The sequence below is a fragment of the Anarrhichthys ocellatus genome, unplaced genomic scaffold (genome assembly GCF_004355925.1).
Source record: "Anarrhichthys ocellatus isolate YVR2014 unplaced genomic scaffold, GSC_Weel_1.0 scaffold198, whole genome shotgun sequence".
Lineage (NCBI taxonomy): Eukaryota > Metazoa > Chordata > Actinopteri > Perciformes > Anarhichadidae > Anarrhichthys > Anarrhichthys ocellatus.
In genome coordinates, this window is record NW_022280228.1 from 62,380 (window position 1) to 82,498 (window position 20,119).

The following is a 20,119-nucleotide window of genomic DNA, read 5'->3' on the forward strand; positions in this document are numbered from 1 at the left end:
TTTTAAAATTTATTATAATTTTTTATTTATTTTTTAATTGAAAGACAAGAGACAATACATATACATAACAACAAGAGGATGACAAGAACTGTTGCTCTCCCTGGAGACTACTGGACATCGCTGCGGTAAAGTCAGCAGACACATGTTAGTGCACCTATATCCTGAAATTCACGGTAAACGCATTTAAACGGCACAGATCGGGAGCGAGCGAAGGACTTTGAAAGTTAGCGGAAAGATTAACGCGAGACAACATCCGGTTTCTTCAGACGAACATCCGGTTTTCAGAATAAGATGCCAACAAAGTATGAATTATATTCACATTAAGTATAAAACATGCTACCTGCATCTCGTGAACCAAATGTTATATTGCCCTTTTGTTCATATAGCAGTACTTTTAAAATAAAAGTGCACGATACACTACTTTTGAATTCATTATTGAACTTTGCCATAACAATGTGATTAATCGCGATTAAATATTTTAATCGTTGCCCAGCACTAGTTTTCATTTTTATAAACATCAGGCTTGACTTCAACATTGATTTGTAAAACAAAATGGAACAAATTAATAGATAAATATAAATATAGTCAATTGTTATTTATTATTAAAATAATAAATCATGGAACAGCAATTTGGTAAAAAAAATCGAAATTTGTTGTACTTGATTAAGTTGGTTGTGTTATATTTTACAGTGCCGCTGCCACCTCTCCAAATATCAGCTTTGCGAGCGAGAAATACCTCCAAACGGCTGACGTGTTCGTCGTTAGCTCCCTCATCCAGCGGTCAACCGGCGCTCTACTGACACATGACGTAGTATGCGTAGAATCAAGACGTAAATATAGAACTGAAGTGAAAAGATTGGCCCCATTGTCACCGCTACCCGATCCAGCTATATGACAGCATCAGCCCGGTATCAGTATTGGATCGGTGCATCTCTAGCCGACACAAACAAACAAAAAAAGCTTGCTAATGAAAGCTTTAGCTGCTTCCAGCTTATCCACTTCACCGGAAGCTGAATCCCTTTGGGTCCTGGGAACGGCTTCTGGACACTCCTCATTAGTTTGGACATTTATAGAATAAAGGATTTAATGACCACTGTGTTAATGTACTCTTTAAAGTCAACTGTTCAATGAAATGAATGGCTTTGTTCTGTTCTTCATATTCCTCCACCTGGGGGACTCTGGATTGGGCGGCTCAATCCTCCAACGTTGGCTGTTGAACTGGATCTGGACATATTGACTTTGTCTCTCCCTGGTTCTGTAACAAGCTGAGAGCAACTCCTGAAATTGTTTTTAACCTCATTTCTTATTGAAACACTTTTCCTCCCCTTGTTGTAGTAAATATTTCAGGCATTATCTTTCCATTATGAATAAAGAACACGGTTCCTCTGGGAGACGCAGAGACGAGGCTAATGGGACAGGGGAAAAAAAAAAAAAAAAAACTATGTTCGGGCGGACGAGGGCGAATGCATCTCAACGTGTCTACAAACAGCGGTGGACCTGGGAGAGGACAAGAGGACATTACTACTGAACTGGAAACATTTATCCCACAGCAGAGACTAAAACACACTAGATTTAAAATGAGCGTGCTTCAGTTCCGTCTGCAGCATAAATCGGAGAAGATGGTTTCACTCATATACGTTACAGTAGTTTGAAATGCTACAGAAATGCATCATATTCTTTAAGGTCTATCTTGCCATTCTCCATCCATCCACCAGATGCCCTCAGACTTTTCCACCGGTCTCAGTCACCTGACTTCTACATCCACCTGAAACGTGGAACCTGAGCCTTTATCTGTTCCTGCCTGTCTGTACACCTATTCAGACTCGTTTCCCTATGCCGGTGAGCTTTGTATCGTTTATCTACAACAAGGAACTTTCATTTTTAGGTGGACTTTGGCGGCCCCTGCAGACAACAGCGGTAGTGTTTCCGAGCACCAGAGTCCCTTTAGAAAACCTCCCATTTTACTGCAGCAGGTGTCTGACAGTCTGAAGGAGTTTCTGGTGAAGCCGGATGATGTCATCTAATTTTATGGGAAATCTGACCTGGCGGCATCGATGACAAGAATAACTATATATATATATATATATATATATATATATATATCCTCTCTCCGACGGTCTTGTTTACTTACGTAGGTCATATAGAGACATCAGTATTAAATTGAGTTTCATAACCAGTTAAAAGTTCCTCATTATAACTTTGAAACTTTTTGATTGTTTAAAGTGTAGCGCAGCTATCGACTTTTAGTCCTGTTACACACCAGAACAATCCCAGGACTGATTGGTCATTATTCTTCCTTTTAAAGACTTCCTATCAGGAGCAGTTTGGAGAGTGTACCGTCTGACCCACAATGTGCAGAGGCGGAGGAGGGAGAGGGAAGACTTTCATTAAAATGGAAGTTTAATCTTCAAAGAGGAGTGGAGAGGCTGAGGAGCCCAGGGGATTCCCCTTCACAAGCCTGTGACCTTTCCAGAGAAGGACGAGTCAGAGACGGCTGCTGGAGGAATCAGATAGAGGAGATGGCTCTCTGGATCAGACCGGGAACGTTTAAGTGCCGAGCAACTCCCAATTAGGAATAAGGCTGAAGTTCATTTATGTAATTATTTCCCAGAGGTTTTTAAAAAAGGAACAAACATCACAGTTTAGATACGGTGTTCCCACTGAACTCATAATCTGCACATGCATTCAGCCAATCACGCGCCACCTGCCTCTGTTAAAGACATGCTGGTGCCCCCTAGAGGCTGTAGTGTTCACTGCAGCCACAATATGAACGTACAGAAACCGTAGACTGCACATGAGAAGTGGACGGACTCCTCGTGACGTCCCCCGTTGGTTTGTGAACCACCGTTTTGAAGCCTCAAGGCTTTACCTTGGATCCATCTTGGATTTTGAAAGTCGCCATCTTGGTTTTTCTGCAACCAGTGAACGGAAGTGACCATGTTTGGAATGCGGAGATGGGACGTAGAGACGCCCTATACTGCTGGTATGAACCTGTCAATCACAAGGTAGCCCCGCCCTAACACATACTCCTCTTTATGGTCTGTTTGACTCTAAATGGACCATAATTTACTAAATGAACATCATGCTGTATTGAAGAAGACTTGAAACTAGAGATTGAGACCATAAACTCATGTTCACAATGTTTACTGAGGTAATAAATCAAGAGAGAAGTAGAGTCATTTTCTCATAGACTTCTATACAACCAGAGGAGTCACCCCCTGCTGGACATTAGAGAGAATGCAGCTTTAAGGCTACCGGCTGTGTAGTAGAACATCCTGCTATTAGTGTGGTATTATGGGTATTGGAACGCATACATTTGGATTATTTACTATTCTTAGAGACTTTAACAAAAGTAAAGTTTTGTTCGGTGAAGCTTTTATGTTACATTTTCATTATTAAGCTGACTTTTAACTACATGCATCTTAATTACTGTAAGTTGACTAAAAATCGCAACCATATTTGTAGTTTGGGCAACCAAAAGTCAATTCCAGGTTGCTAGTTTAAAAGTTATTGTTGAGCCCTGCACATCCTCATTACGGCCATAAAAAGGCCGACATCAATCCATCTATTGACCGGCTTTAACACGGTTTCACTCTGCACAGCCTGTGTGTGTGTGGTATGCTAATATGCCCTTCTATAAACAGGGAGTAGGTCAGGATACACACATATCTAATGAGGCGTGGGAGCTTTGAAGTTGAAATGCGGCTGCGAGCAGCTCTGGGAACAATGAATCCCCCTCTGACATTAAAGCAGAGGCGCTGTGCTGGAAAAAAACATAAAAAATAAATACCTAACTTTAAAAGAGGGAATATTTCACTGCCCACAGTTTGAACTCTGTCTAAATGTGCACGGACTGAGCGTGCTCTGAACCTCCCGTTGAGGCTGAGCCGGCCTGACAGCTGATGGAGCACAGCCTGATGTGCAGGGAGCGGATCGTTCTGGCTGCAGTAATAAAAGGTGAGGGTCAAGGTCGTCCCTGCGAGGCTTCCCCTTTGAAATACGGAAAGCTCCATTACAAACGCTGTGCTGGTTGAGCTTTTATCTGGCAAACAAATCACTAGCAAGGTCCATAACGTGCCCGTTCAGTAGATGACACACAAACACAGAGTCACGTGCTCAAGGTCACGGGAACCGGTTCCATCCGGCCGGCAGGAAACGCACGAGTGCCGGGTCAGTTCAAACACGACGGGACCTGGGAGCACTGAGGCCGACACATCACACACAAAGTATCGAGTACTCTCGCAGCTTTGTCCTGCGACAGTACAAACACGCATGGATGTATTGGTAAATATACATGAATATACATGTAGATAGCGTTTAAAAAACGTGTTGCTAATTATACATCACGCAGAAAACAATGGCCGACATATTCAAAATGTAAATGCACTAAGACTTCAAAGGCCTGATAGTATAGCAGCAGTGGAAAATATGAATTGACTTTAAAAGATATGACAAAAATAAAGTCTTGGTAAAGGATTAGTGTGCACACATACACTGATAGTGAAAGTCATGTCTCACCACATACTGCAACAAATGAACACAACTAATACTCTGAACTATATATACTACAAACAAACTGCAACTTTAGAATGTCACATTCGCAAACAGACAGACAGCTGAATGTTTTCAGATACAGATTTAATACTTATTTATCATTCGCTGCAGAGTCTCTGGAGCTATTCCACCTCCGTCTATTTGTTACAACAAGGTCCGGCTGTCAGAAGCTCGTCCATGTTCTCTGTGCATTGTGTTGTTGGAGAGCAGCGTCCATCAACAGCACACTCCGAAACCATGAAAACACCACAAGGCCCAGAAGCTCTGAAAGCGATAGATACAAAAAAGTTTAACGAGATAGTGTGAAATTGGTGCCACGTGATTCGCTAGATGGAAGCACATCACTCTGTCGGAGTTCTTGGGACTACAAAGACACTCGCTGTTGTAGAGTGGCGTGACCGAGTGAAGCGACTGCTTTTGTCGCTGGGTCCTCATTAGACGCTCCAATGAAGACGCATCAACTTAAGGTTTTTTGGTGCGTGTTAGGTCGTTTAAAAACAACAGGTGAACTTCAAAATGACTTCGTCAGATGCTTTCAGTGCATTTGGGCCTTTAGTTTGCGGTGTGGAGATGACAGGACACGTGGGTGGAGAGATGAGGAGATGACACTGTACTGTTCTTCATTGTGTTGGCTCAGAGCACTCCACCAATGAGGACTGAGTGTGTCCCCCTTCACAGCTCCGTCTCTGTGTCTCATGGTGGAGTAGTGTTTGGACAAAGAGCTTCTTTAAAGCACTACTGTCTCGACTCCAAACACACAGCTCGTTATTGTTTAGTGTTCTCATTCATTCTGCCCTTCATTATGCCGACATCTGACCTGCTTAATATTTAGATTGGGGGATGGGGGGGACTGAACAAAGGGCAAAACATAAACAACAAAAAAAAAAACTTAGTAAGCTAGACTAGGCCAACGAGCTCTGTGGCGTCTGCAGCAAGAGCTACAGCTGCAGACACACAGTAGAACTCTGTCCATCATGTGGTGTGTAGACCCGCATCAATTTATGTTCAATCATTTACATACAATACAATACTAAAACGTGTCTCTCCAATTTGTTCAGGTTCAATCAATACACTTGTCAACAACCCTTATAAATCAATAAACCCTATTGATGAAACCCTTTTGAATTTGTTTGTTCAAGATCTAAATCGTTATTCTTATGCAGGTGCTCGGAAACACTACCGCTTTCGTCCACAGGGGCCGCCAAAATCAACACAAAATAAAAGTTCTTCGCAGTAGATTTAAGAGTAAACAGCAATTCAATGGTTCAACATTGCGTCAGTTAACAGTCAATCACTCTGCAATATTTCCATATTGGTCTATTTATTCATATTTTCAAGACCCTCCCTGAGCACGACAAATCAAACACGGCTTGCACGGGAAATGAGATGAACTGGCCAGTGATTTCCCTATAATACAGATTTAGTTCCACTCTCCTGAGAACAGCTCAAGGTGCTCCCTGATGGCGGTAAAGAGGTGGACGGTAGTAAATGACTGCAGCAGTCGCAAGCCCAGTGACAGGTCTGAGAGCAGCTAGCTGACTGACACTGAGGAAGCTCCAGTGTCTTCATCATGATAAATGATGCTGCTGCTATTTATACAGCCTCCTCTCAATGCACCTGCAGATCTGCGTGTGTGTGTGTGTGTGTAACAGTCAGCAGTGGAGGCCCAGGGGGCAGGGGCTCATCAGTACAGCAGCCAAATCTATTTCACTCACATATTAATTCCTTTCTTTACTTCCTGCTAACTCATTAGGATACATGAAAATAGCGGGGATGTGATGTTGCTGCATATATAAGCCACTCATGACACTATCATGTCAAAATGTCTTACAACACTAATTACCTGAGGTAATCACGTTTGCAGCCCCCCCCACACACACCGTTGCGTGCGCAAGCCACCAGGGTTTTTCAAAAATAATAATGTAAGACATGTTCCGTTTAATCTCATCTACTGGCAGCTCTACAGATTGGCTGACAAATGCAGCCCCACACTGGATCCTCAAACATGTTTTTTCTAAATATCAGATTACAGTCTATCAGGCAGCGAATTCTGGGTCTTGCATTCTCTCTAGTGTCCACCAGGGGGCGACTCCTCTTGTTGTATAGAAGTCTATGAGAAAATGACTACTTCTCTCTTGATTTATTACCTCAGTAAACATTGTAAACATGAGTTTATGGTCTCAATCTCTAGTTTCAAGTCTTCTTCAATACAGCATGATGTTCATTTAGTAAATTATGGTCCATTTAGAGTCAACTAGACAAATAGATAGTCAAACATCCAAGTTGGTGACCGCCAGAAGGCCAAACTCGAGGCTTCAAAGCTTAAAGCAGGGTATGCTTTAGGGGCGTGGTTACCTTGTGATTGACAGCTCGCTACCGAGGCATTGTCCGGTCTGGGAGTCGTCTGTGTTTACGTCTTAGAACGTTAACACTTACACAGTGTTTTCACTTCATAAAAGTCATTTGTATCTTTCAAGGTCACCAAAAAATATCTTCTTATTCAGCGTTCGGCTGCGTTTGGCCAAAACCTCAAACTAGAGGCTTGAAAACGTCAGTCTGCAAAAGTCTATATGCTGTCTACCAAAGTCTCCCTGATAGATGACTCTTTAGCATAGCCTGGTTGGTTTTATAGGTTTATGCGAAACACGACTGAAATAAATTGTTTTCTTACCAATGAATGAAGCTTCCCCACCCGACTTCACCATTGCCCATGTTGCTCGGGCTGGTAAACGAGGTGGTATTTTTCATTCAAACTCCTAACATGATATTGAATTCAACTCTGATATAAAACCACTTGGTTCTCACTCTGGTGAGATCTGGATGATCTTTGACTTCAATATTCACATAAATAAGAAAGTAAAGGTTTTCTGGCAGTTCTTTCAACTTGAGCTTCCATACTGTAACTTGATTACATTTCTTTCCCTGTTTAAATAGTTTTGGGGAGTTTTTCCCTTATCTGAATCAAGGGTCTGAGGACAGAGAGTGTCATGTGCTGCACACACTGTAAAGCATGAGGCACATTTGAGATATCGGACTGTAGTAATAAAATTGACTTGACTATAAAATTAGCGCTGTTTCCCAGAAGCAGAAGTGAGTCTTCTCATTGTTCCGTTCCTGATCTCAGAGCAGCTTCCCTCTGTCACACACTAATGCGATCACACCGGCCTGCTGTGGGGCAGTGGACGCTCTCTGCTTCCTTTAAATATGTGTTTTAAATGATGGAATCATATTATGCCAGAGGGTTCTGTTCAAAATCCATCTGTGTCTTCTATCATCTTTATGTTTCATCCGTTTGTGGCAGGGGGCTGTCTGACAGGGCATTTTTGGAGATTACACTGATTATATCACACACACAGACACACACACACACAGACACACACACACACAGACACACACACACACACACAGTCAGTGCACTCAACAGCTCTCTGAATCGTCCTTCCTGTTATTTCTCAGTGATTACAGCATTTCGGTTCTCTGATTAACATCCCGGTCACGACAGAACGACACTTTGATTTCTGCGCCGCTTTCAAGTCTGTGAACTGAAAAAACACAAAGTGTGAAATATGGCTGCTGGGAAAACATAGGACAGCTGCTGACATGTTACGTGTTGTTAACAACGTTGACATTCGTCAACATCTTGACATTTCAATTCATTTTCAAAGTCAGCTTACCAAAACAGGACTCCAGAACCACTTCGACTGATATTAACACTCTGTGGGACCGTTAGGTTGGTGCACACGAGATACTACGACCACTACTTCTGTGCTAATGTTAAAGGCTACTTTTACCTGAACTACAGTCCATGTGCTCTTTTAGTAGTGTCAGTAGTGGTGTAACGGACCCCACTGTCAATCAGTGATCCATACCAATGACGGTTGCAAAACAACACATTGCCGATTCAGAAACATGGTTGGAGAGATGTGTCTGTGTGAGTGAGTCTTCATCTGAACTGCGCTTTCGTAGGACCGGTGGGGCTGGCTCGTCGCCCAAAGTCTCATTTGATTGGATGGATTTCTTCGTAAACGAGTGCAGGATGAGCCCTCAAACATTTGAAAGTGTCTTACAGGAAGAGAAAAGAAAAAGAAAAAACAGGGATAAAAATACTCATTCGATTTTTAAATATATATTTGGCATACAACAAGTGATACAATTAACACAGGGACGTGGGATTAAAACTGGGAAAGTGTATTTGTCAGTTCTTTAAGTGAGTTGGGGCCCCAGTAATGGGAGAAAAATATCTCAGTCTTCAGAGGGTAAAAATCCAATTTAAAACAAGATTAATTAGCTTTTGTGCTGATAAACGTGGCTGGATAGTGTTATAAGCCGAGGAGAAATCTATAAATAGCACGCTAGCGTGAGCTTCGTCTTTTATCCTCGTCACAAACGTTTGTTCGTGTTATGTGTTCATATTAAAAGAGGAATATCGACCAATTTATCATCATCAAGTAGCTGTACCTACATTAACCCCATACATGACCTAGTCCAATATAAAAACAATAATGACAACGGATAATACAAAGGAACTTTAAAGCATGTGAACTGTACAGTGCTGTGCGTGTGTTACCTCGGAAGCTGTACTCTAGAATTGCTCATCAGCAGTCTAAATACAAAACAGGATGAGCCGGGAAAACATAGAGCATGACTCACCGGTCTCTTATTTACATACGACACACAGCCGGCAATTTATGCAGGTGTGGCGAGTCCTGTTTAAAGGGAGGGTTGCACACGCAGTACAGGATCTGCTGTGACCGCAGGATTCACCAGAGGGACGGCCCGGCATGAAGCAGGCCTTTGAGAGGCCAAAACACATCTGTGTGTCGACATTCCACTGCTGATGAAGACGATCACAGAGATCATATCTGATGTTACACACTTGATGAACGAGGGCCTGAGGACACAGCGAGCCCTGCCGACTATGTCTGGGCGAGGTGGAAACACAGAGGAAAAGAGGCTTCTGCTGCAGGAAGCAGCCTGCAAACCGTCACTCCCTCTTCCTGTAATTCCACAGATACACATCTTCTTAGTTGTGTTCGCGGACAGGAAACAACAACCAGCAGTGGAACACACATGCACACGCACACTACTGACCTGTAGCCTACTCTCAGACACACAGGCAAATGCTGTGTCGCACCACATTGAAATGTCCACACCAAGAAGAGCAACAATACTACAATCACACCCGCCGTCGTCCTTGGTGAGCTCACATAGTATTTGTCAAAGGTGAGCGTTCCATTGGGAGGGATTTGAATTTCACTGTGAAAACATCCGGCTCCCCAAAGAACACAATCTCAGATCTCTTCTCCTTGAACCAGACTTGTGAAGACACAAACCTCGAGGGGGGGGGGCGTTGAGTTGGAATGCTGAAGAAAAGAAGCGTTGTTGTTATCCATTGCATTAATGGGTCAACACTTCCATAACACTGGAGTACAGGGCACCAGAGGTATGAGGATGGATGTGTGTGTGTGTGTATTTTCCTTTTACTTGCTACATGGTGAGAACTGCAGTTTTTTAACCGCACAGTCAGGACATTTTTGTAAAGTGGAGACATTTTGGCCAGTGCTCACTTCTTCAAAGGCCTGAAGGGGATTAAGACTTGGTTTTGACGTTCAGGTTACAGTGAGGTTTTGCTTAGGGTGTGGGTAAGGGTTGGGGTCAGCCATTTAGCTGGGATGGTTTAGGTTAGGGTAAGGGACAAGGGAATGCAAAATGTCAATGATGGTCCTAGTGACTTGCAGTGACTTGCATAGTGACTTGCAGTGACGAAGAAGAGCTGAGGTAGACTACGCTAAGCGGCACGTCATAAAGCTGCATGAGACAAGCATGTCACTCCCAGTCAGCAGAGGTACTGCCGGCTCATCAGCTGAGGACAAGCACGCCACCGCCGTCCCACAAGGACTCATCAAGTCAAGCTGCAACTCTCAGAGGCTAACAACATATCTGTACCATCCACTCCCGTCTCACAGCTCAATATAAACCCTTCTGTGCCATTTTTCTGGAGCAGTTTCTATGCCAACAAAGCAGGCTATTATAAAACAGTGAATGTCCAATTATCACATTTGCCTTGTGTCAAGACAGTTCACAGTTGGTCAACTGCCGGATTTAGCATTCACACATTACACGACAGTCTCTTGTTCACTTCTACATGAGTGAATCCACTGCAATTCCAGTTGAGACAGTCTGATTTTGGTCTGGAATGTAGCCCGATACAACATTCATTCTACGACCCACCAACACACCAAATTCCATTCTCAAATTTAACACTTTAAAGGTTTACTTTTCATCAGTTATGACTCCAAATATGTATCAGTTACTTTTCCAAATACACATGAACTGCTATTCAAATCGGCATAAGTTAGATATTCAACTGTAAAAAGAAATAAGTCACTTTTATAGCTGATTCGCCCGTTATTCCTGTTATTTCCTTTTTCAAAAACAGTGGTGAAGAACACCAGGAGCAAATGTGAGGGGTTGAGTTTTCAACTAAACAAAACTGGAACTGGTGTGTTTGCTGCATGCTAAATTAATCAGAGCAACACAAAGCCAAATTTCCCCGAGTTTACCATGTGACACCAATCAATGTAGCGTTTAACAGGCTATATTAAACATAGCCTGGCGCAGTGCTCTCTCCACATAAAACGAACTGGGGTGAAATTACATCACCTCCATCAAACTTCAGAGAGAACAAAGTATCACCTATCTAGTATACAACCATCCGTTTTAAGCGAAAATCTGTAGTCAAACTCAGGTATGAACACAAAAACACAGCATTCGTTAGCATGTTAGCTTGTCATTCTCCACTGAGCCTATTTGTTACCTGTTCTGGCAACGTTATCTCTGCCATGACTTTAGAATCTCAAAAATGTGGCACCTTGATCTCAGAGATTTAAAGTTTTTTTCTCACAAAAACGTTAATCTCTGAAATTGTGAGTCCGCAACGTCCATTTGTGCAGAAATTCGCTCCTCACAGGATTTATAGATAAGGCCCTTTGTTATTTGGGTTGCCATGGTTTGTCTTATTTTTTTTAAAGTGCATCCCCAGAGAATAACTTTGTTCTAGTCTACTCTATTCAATCTACTGTGCATAGACAGTGCGCTCATTTTCTACTATTACAACTATTACTTTGCTGCACGCATGCGCGGACCAGTTGGAGAGCAGCGCTGCACCAAATGTGGTCTTCCCCGATGTTAGCACGGGTTTCAATCAGTGTACCACACCCTTGGCCTCTGAACCTAATCCCCAGCCACAGGGCAGTACCAGTAAACACTACCCACTGACACATGAAGAAGGAGATACAAGGACACACACAGGAATCTTATCAGTCAGCCGCTCCCAGCAGCAGCTGTCCGAGTCCGTGAGGTCAGGGAATATCTGGAACGTCTTGAAGCATTTAAGGAGTGTATCCACACAGGCAAAGTCCTCAATCAGTTCTCTGAGATTCAGAGAACTGGGCTATTAAGTTATAGTGACAAGGTTTCTCCCCTTGGTGTTATAGTTGTGTTGGTCTTTACTAATACCTTTCTGAATCCAAGGGTTGGAATCAGCAGGTAAATAGATGTGAAAAATGACCCAGTACTACTTACCAGGATGGTACAGATCACAATGTAAACAATCTTCATTATCCAACTTGTTTTTCAAGATTGTTTTCATAACTCCCGACAGTCAGTTCCTGGATGACATTGGATGCGTGTTATGCAGGCGAGTGCATTTTATTTAGTGAATACTTGGCCTCCATAGAAGACTCAAGAAGATCAACACAAGAGGGAGCAGCGATTAGAGCTCCTAAAACGCAGCCAGAACACACCTACCAAACATGTAAAAACAGATCACATGTTAATATTGTTAACAGATGTCTATATCTGTTGGCATTGATCATTTCCCTTACATTTTATGTAAATAATGCAAAAAAAGAAGAGCAGATTCAGGTCAAATGGTGGATAATGATACATGGGCGACTGTAAAGCCCTTTTCCCACTGGACAAGAAACTCACAAACATCTGGCTTTTGTCTTCAGTGGGAAAGGTTACAATCAACATTAGTCCCAAGAACAATTAACTCTGCAGTAGTCTCTGGTAGTTATCGGCTCCAGCTCCGATCGGCAGTGACACCCGGGTGGACGTGTTAACTTCTGCCCCTTTTCTGGCAAAACGATATGTTTGGTGTTGAAGTGAATTTATAAAAAAAATAACGTCAACAGGAATCATTTTTTTTAAACGTACAAAACATACAATCAATATGCTCTCCCCAGAGCCACCAGACTCCAGTCAGACAACAGGGATATTATCTTGCTGATCAACAAATCACACTTCAGTAAAACTTAACAGAAACTGAATACAACAAAACCAGCTTGGTAAGTCCTTCCACTGTTTCCGCACAAACAACAACTCTGGTTTGGTCAAAATAAATCCTGAATTCACAGACTCTCTGAAGACAGAAAAAATGAATTTCTGTATTGCAAAAACGTACTTTGATTCAAACAGTAAAACAATAAAACTCATCAAAACCATCAGCACTGTTCCAAAAGTCACCAACTCTGGTTTGAGAGTTAACCAGAGGAACATTTGCACTGTTTACTAACACTGAACATGACACACCAGAAAGAAACAAAACAGAAAGGCAAACGTGTCTACTGGAAATGGGAAAGAAGTATATTGCCTAGTATCAATTGGTTTGCCCAGGTAAAAACAAAAAGCATAAACAGGCTAATCTTGGAGAGCGGGAGGTGAGTGAACTTGAGTAAAGTAAAGGCTCAGCTGAGCTGTGGCTCTGCACTGAAGCCTAGAAGTATCGGCCTAAACATAATAACACTGACAGCGCACAACCCGCCTGAACTGTCCTGCTTGCACACTCTAATTTCTCCAAAGCACTGTTGTAATGTTGACGGACCTGATTGCGCTTGCAAAAACCAACCGTGCTTGAAATAACCTGAGTGAGAACAACTGTCCCCGACGAGTGTCAGCAGGCCAGAGATCAGAGTCCTCACAACACCTCACGCTGAAGGGTTCTTATCTCCAGACCATCAACACACACCGGCCGTCTTTTAGATCGCAACGCAGAACTTGGTCAGAGTCACACACGCCAGGTGGATTACCACATTGTGTTTTTGTAGTTATATGTTAAGTCCTAGACCAAAATAAACTGAAATGAATCAGCTCCTCAACCATAAGGCTCATATGCATTTGTCTGGTCTCGTTGCAAGGTAAGAAGCTAAGGAATATGAATCAATTGTAAGTAAACCTATTTCTATTACAATAGATAGAGTATTGAAATGCAATAAAGGAAAGAATAAGATTTTTATCTTAGTATATAATCTAACTTTCAGAGGCAATATCATAGCCTAATATAGCATATAATAATAATAATAGAATAGTAATCTCACACTATCTATAATGCATCAACATTAATTATTCGGAGTTATTCTCAGACGATAGCGCTCTGTGTAGAGTGTGTGGGTGTCGTCACGGCCAATGAATCGCACAGGAGATCGATAGAGAGTCACAACAAAGCCAGGTCTTCTTTTTCAAAAGTTGGCATAAGCTACAGTCTATTTATTCATTCCTTTGTTTATAGGCCTAAATATGAGCACATCTATGGGCTATTGCTGTAGTTTATCTGATGTGATTGTTGTACAATTTGAGGCCATTTTCATTTCAATAAAAAGGAAAATCCTTGAAGTCAGATTTTTGTCCTCAATTCTCAATAGAATATAAAAGTAAAGTACAATACGAGTGAATAATGACTGCAGGTTTGAGGAAACTTTGACAGCTCGTGTTGTCCAGTGCTGGATCCAGTTCTCTTCATGCGTCCATGGGAGTCGTGGAATACACAGTAGTGTCCGTGAATGACTCGTTTCACATCCGACAACATTTGGAAAGTCTTGAAGGGCCGCACGATTCCAGTTAGCATCGGGCGACCCGGAAGTAAGCCGAGATGGCTCGCAGAGGTCTTCTTCTTTGGATTCAAATTTGTATTGCTGCCCTCTACGGTTTGCTATTAATGATCCTTTTAACGGTTATTTGCATTATTTATATAGTGAAGATATTCCATTAGCTTTTTTTCATGTTTAGCCTGTGGTGCACATGCTCTAAAGTAGTAGTAGTGTTGTTTATACTGAACATAGCCTATGTAATAAATGGCTCAACCCGTTCTCATGATAAATGATTCTACATTATGAACCTTTTGGTTTCTTTAGGGTTCAGTCCTAAGAAGAATGGTCTTCAAACTTCAAATCATCTATATCGATCAATATTTAAAATTATATATTGTGATAACATTTTTGGTCGTACCATCCCGCCCTATGATAAAGTACACTTTTCGGAAAACCAATATTCAATCCATGGACACAGATGCCACACAGGAATGGGATTTTTTTGCTAATCCGGCAAATTCAACACCTGACAAATGAAGGTCCAATACAGTTGTTCCCAAACTGGGGGCTGGGACCACTGGAAGTGGACACAGGATTTATCTGAGGGGGTCGCAAGATAAATTATCACACGAGAAAGGAATAAATAAAATAATGTATGTAGCAGCCGTAGTATAAACGGCACAACACAGAAGACATGAATTGTCTCCACGGGGCGAGTGGTACGCCGTGGGACAAGTGAGCTCATCTTTACGTGTAGAATCAGCGTCAACGCTTTCCTTTAAATCTGCAGCCCCAGCTACACTGCTGTCCCGTTAAGTGTCAAGAGTTGCCAAGAAAACTTCAACTATCTCCGAGAGACACGCAGATTATTCTGGGCGACAACTCCCCCGTTACTATGGACACAGTGCACCAGTGTTCACCAGTGTTCATAAACCAGCCGTTTATTTGTGACATGTGCCAGCGTGTGAATGCTCTCCCTGTCCGCAGTCAGCAGCTGTGTTGGGCTGTGCACACGTCACTCCGGCTCAACTGGCTCCTCTGCTATTGTATGAGGACAGAATGGAGCTGATGAACGGACTCCCACTGAATCATGGGAGTATTGCCGGAAGCCTGGCGATACTCGGGACGGCCACGATGACTCTCTCTCTCTCTCTCTCTTAGAAAGGACTCAGCTGTAACGTGATTTGGTGTTCCATAATACATGAAGGTGCCGTGCTGCATTCACTTGTCTGTGAGAATGAACAGTGTGTACTGACGGGTTGAGACACGGCTCAGGAACGGATTCAGTGGATTTGTGTTGAGTTCAGTACGCATCACTGCTGAGTTCTTTCTTAATTCCATATGAAGCATCTCACTCACCAGACAGTCATTCAAAAGGAATACAACTTTATCTTTACTTGCTCAGATCGACAGAAGACACTCATTGTATTCCCGGGGGCTCATCTCCTGCACTTTAACTGACATTTCCACTATATTTGAGCTCCCGCTTCATCTGAAAATGCAGGGGATTTTTTTCACATAAGCCCCTTGAAACCACAATCATCTGGCTTTTGTCTTCAAATGACTGCAGTGGTCCCGGGTATTTACTGGCTCCGGCTCTGATCGACAGTGATGGAAACACGACACCCGGGTGGACACGCTAAGGGTTGAAGCCAATGTATAATTAAAAGAAGTCCACTGGGATTTGGACAATTGTTCAAATGTATTCACAAACAAAACACACAATGAATATGCTCTCCTCAAAGCCACCAGACTCCAGTCAGACAACAGCGATTTCACCTCAAAACACGCTTCATTCAAACTCAACAGAAACAAAACAAATCAAACCCTTCATTTACTTTCCACTGTTCCAACAATCAACAAATCTCTGCGTTTTCCTGGGATAAAAACGTACAGAAAACATATTTATAAAAAAAAAGGTATAACTGACACTTCAACTGCTTTCACTTAATCATGTGTCGCCTGAGACTGCAACTGCTTGCATTTTTTTCTATCTTAATCTTAGAGTGGAACTCCTTTCAGGTCCAACACTTCAGCTGAGATTTCTGATACTGTCAAGCAACTAACACGTCACTGCTTAGAGCGCACAACTATCTCCAGGTCCTACATTTCAATTGCTAATTCAACAGCTTTCATCGCTCACACGCCCAATGACACTTCCACTCCTTTTATTGTATATACTTCCATCTTCATATGAAACCTCAAACCCTTTCGGTACATCTTTAACAGACACTTCAGCCACTTCAACGCTGAAAACATCCGCTGTAATCCTCGTACAATATTTCATGAGCAAAGAATTAACTATTTAAAATGTAGTTTTCACAACTGGTTTTCTGTACAAGCAAGCGCACCTGTCTTCAGGGAGTCTACAATTATACTTTTTGAAGTTCGTGGCACTGGCAATGCAACAGGGTGAATGTGAGTTATCTGTCCTGTGTAGGGTTACACCATCTTTCTTACGCTGTGATTTGACACACACACACACACACACACACACACACACACACACACACACACAGGTGGCCACTGCACAGGTTGGGGTGCCTTCCTCTCAAAGGCAGCACAACAGTGTAGCCATTGTGGTTCACTTTCCCTCTTCTGGTCTACTGATTACATCCAGTGACGTTCTAATCTCCGATCCCCCCCCCATCAAATCAAACATGTCAATCTGGACCGGATTACGATCACTTCTCTGCAGGGTGTCAGAGTGAAGTCTCAGCACGGTGCTGATAAACAACTGGAACCCGCCAGCAGAGTAAATACTACGTAACGGGGCTCCTTGTATTGGCTCTCCTGAAGCACAACAGGTGTAGCTGCCGAGCCGCCTATTGGCCAGCCAGCGTGCACCTCACAGCAGCCCGAACGAAAGCTCGCGCTCACTTTCGGCAGGTTTTTAAAAAGACACGCACGCGCACACTTAACTTAGACAGTAGAACCATTTGACAAAAAAACAACAAAAGAAAAACGTGCTCACGTTATGTCGAAGTTAACAGCTGTTACCAAACGTAACTTCACACACATACGTCAAACGCAGTGTCTGCCACAGCGCCACTTACTTACTCCGACATTTTCGCCCTTGCTCGGGTAAGAGGCCAGTCTTCCTCCGCCTTTCACCGGCATCCTGCTGTCTCCTCGAGTCGGCCGAACAGGCGCCTTTTGTCGTCGCGGTTAAAACTCCCCAAAAAATAAAAAAGAAGCCGTGTGGATTCTGCCAGTAGTTCTCGTTGTGTGGCTAGTTTTTGAAATGAAGCATATCTCTTTGGTGACAGCCCAGGCCTCCAGCTCCGCCCTCGTTGCAGCCTGTGCTGGTGCTCCTCCGGGCGGACCAGCCTACTAGAGCCAGCGGGCAGAAAGAGGGAGGTCCGTCCACTGTGTGGCTCGCGCGCACACCACCGCTACGACATCACGGCGATCACGGAAAACCCGCGTTTCCTGTTTCCCTTCTTTGGGAGACGGTGGCTCGTATTTGCTGAAGTGGCAACACCTAGCGAAGCATCCTGCAGAAATGTTGTAAACACCGCCACGGTGCCGTGGTGTTTCAGGGCCGTGGGGATACCGATTCAACTGAGCATCTCCACGCGGCAGCAGGATTTACTGTACACCAACTATGCACCATCGTCCCCCACACGAACTTAATCTCAGTTATATGACATATTATGTTTATGAGGAGTTGAACTAGAGGCCCCCTTTCTCGCTCACATTTAAAAAAAAATGTTCAGCTGAGATGACTTTAAAGATTAATTCCGTCATACTTGTTTCACTGTTTTTTATTATACAAGCAAATAATTACATTTGTAGGATTTCCGTTTTGTGTTGTTAATTCTCTCCGGACTGTTCAGAAAACTTTATTATTCCAGGTTGAGTTGTGTGGCTGTCTTTTCCCTTGTGTTTCCCCTTAATTTAATATTTTATTTTCTCATTATTCATTGTCAATATTAATATTTTATTTATTAAATTACATTGCTTATGCGTTTATAAATTTGTGCTGGATGGTAGGAATAGATTGGACTTGATATATTGATTTTTTATTTTTTTGCTGTTGCTGCATTCTCTTTTGATCTTGTGTCTCTCGACATATGAAGGATGAAATGTGACATTCATAAATAGGTAACCGGGGCACTTTGAGAACGGAGATTTGTTGTTATCAGAATCCTGAAGTTGTCCAATATAATAATAATATTTGTATAGTGCTTTAAAAGATACTCAAAGGCCCTTTACATGGTAAGAAACAATAAAATCAATTACAATACAAACAAAAGAGATGGCATAACAGTGAAGAACAATAACATACATAACTAGCATCACAGGTTAAAAGCAGATTTAAATATATGAGTTTTAAGCCCAGTCTGCTCTGTTTGGCTTGTGAGGCAAACTTGGTGCACCTTTATCAGAGGTGGGTGGGTGGAGATACTCGGTATATTCTAATGTCCTTGAAGGAAGGGGAGACAAATCTGAACGTCTTGTTGAATCACTCGTACTGAAGCGCTGAAGAAGTGAGTTTTTCATGAAATGTCCCCTTTAGCTAATACGTAAAACAGGCAAATATTGAGAAGGTAAAACAACAAACATTTACTCAAAGTAACTCAGGTTTTACTGAAATCCAATCATGTCACTGACCTTTCTGACTTCCTGGGGTCAAGGGTCATCTACCAGCATGTGAATAATTCACTGAATCATCCGATAAATCACAAACACAACAATTTAGTTACACACAAGGAGGGGAAACAAGCAAGCAGCAATCCAGATCCTTTACTGATTCAAAGTACCAATACCACACTGTCCTACATTCAAAACCTTACTAATGTAAAAGTATTAGTAGCTTAATGTACATTAAGTATGAACATTAAAAGCAGTCATGTCTGGTCAGCTCAAGTCAAGTCAGGTAAAATGTTCCCTATCAGTTGCTATTATTATAATCATGATGTTTCTGGATTAATATTACTGCTGCATTAATGTTGCATTGTACCACTGTAGATGTTTAAAACCATCAACTCTGATTGGACAGCCACAGAAAAGGTTGTTCTTGTCCTTTGCGCTTGGAATTTGTCTTTACTCTGCTGATGCTACTGTAACACACGTTGTGCCCTTTGAAAGGTGCTGTATGAATAAAGTTGTACTAACACTAACCCACTAATTAAATACTTTCCAATATTTTTTATAGATAAACAAATATTATCAAATCCAGCATATCATAACAGATATATATCGATCAATAACACATCGTTTTCATGATTTCCATTCATATTTAAATGTCAGAGTTACATATTTCACTGCCATGTTCGAGCTTTTAAACAATGTTTCAAGAGACACAATTAACAAACAGACATATGTGAAACAAGTGACAGCACTAGTTCAATGACAGGCAGAGTGTGTACACCACTACATCCATTCAGGGCTCACTCTGTCTGCACATTCATTATCTACTGAGCTTAAATTTCCAGGCCAAATTTCATTAAAAAAAAAAACTCATCAAGCGTGAGCTGTGATTTAGCCCCTCCTGCCTGTGTGTGTGTGTGTGTGTGTGTGTGTGTGTGTGTGTGTGTGTGTGTGTGTGTGTGCAAAAACAACTCGCTAGGCCAACCATGCTGCAGGCAGAGCTCTCCTTTCAGCGTCAGTGAGTCTACAGACAGTCCCAAACCCGCCAGCCAGACTCCAGCGTCACGGTCAGTCACAGAGAAGCAGCGACATCTAGAGTC

General features: G+C 42.4%; 1 protein-coding gene across 2 annotated transcripts in view; it reads right to left on the reverse strand.

Annotated features, from left to right (window-relative positions):
• The window catches only part of LOC116400751 (tight junction protein ZO-2-like), a 102,369-nt gene that overhangs the window by 56,660 nt on the left and 25,590 nt on the right, over positions 1 to 20,119 (reverse strand). The window contains exon 1 of one of the 2 annotated variants that reach the window (XM_031878764.1): positions 17,484 to 17,922. The exons of the other annotated variant lie outside the window; for it this stretch is intronic. Within the exon in view, the coding sequence (XP_031734624.1) occupies positions 17,484 to 17,543 (60 nt within the window). The 5' untranslated portion in view covers positions 17,544 to 17,922. Of the gene's footprint in view, positions 1 to 17,483; positions 17,923 to 20,119 lie in introns of those variants that run through there. 2 annotated transcript variants of the gene reach the window in all.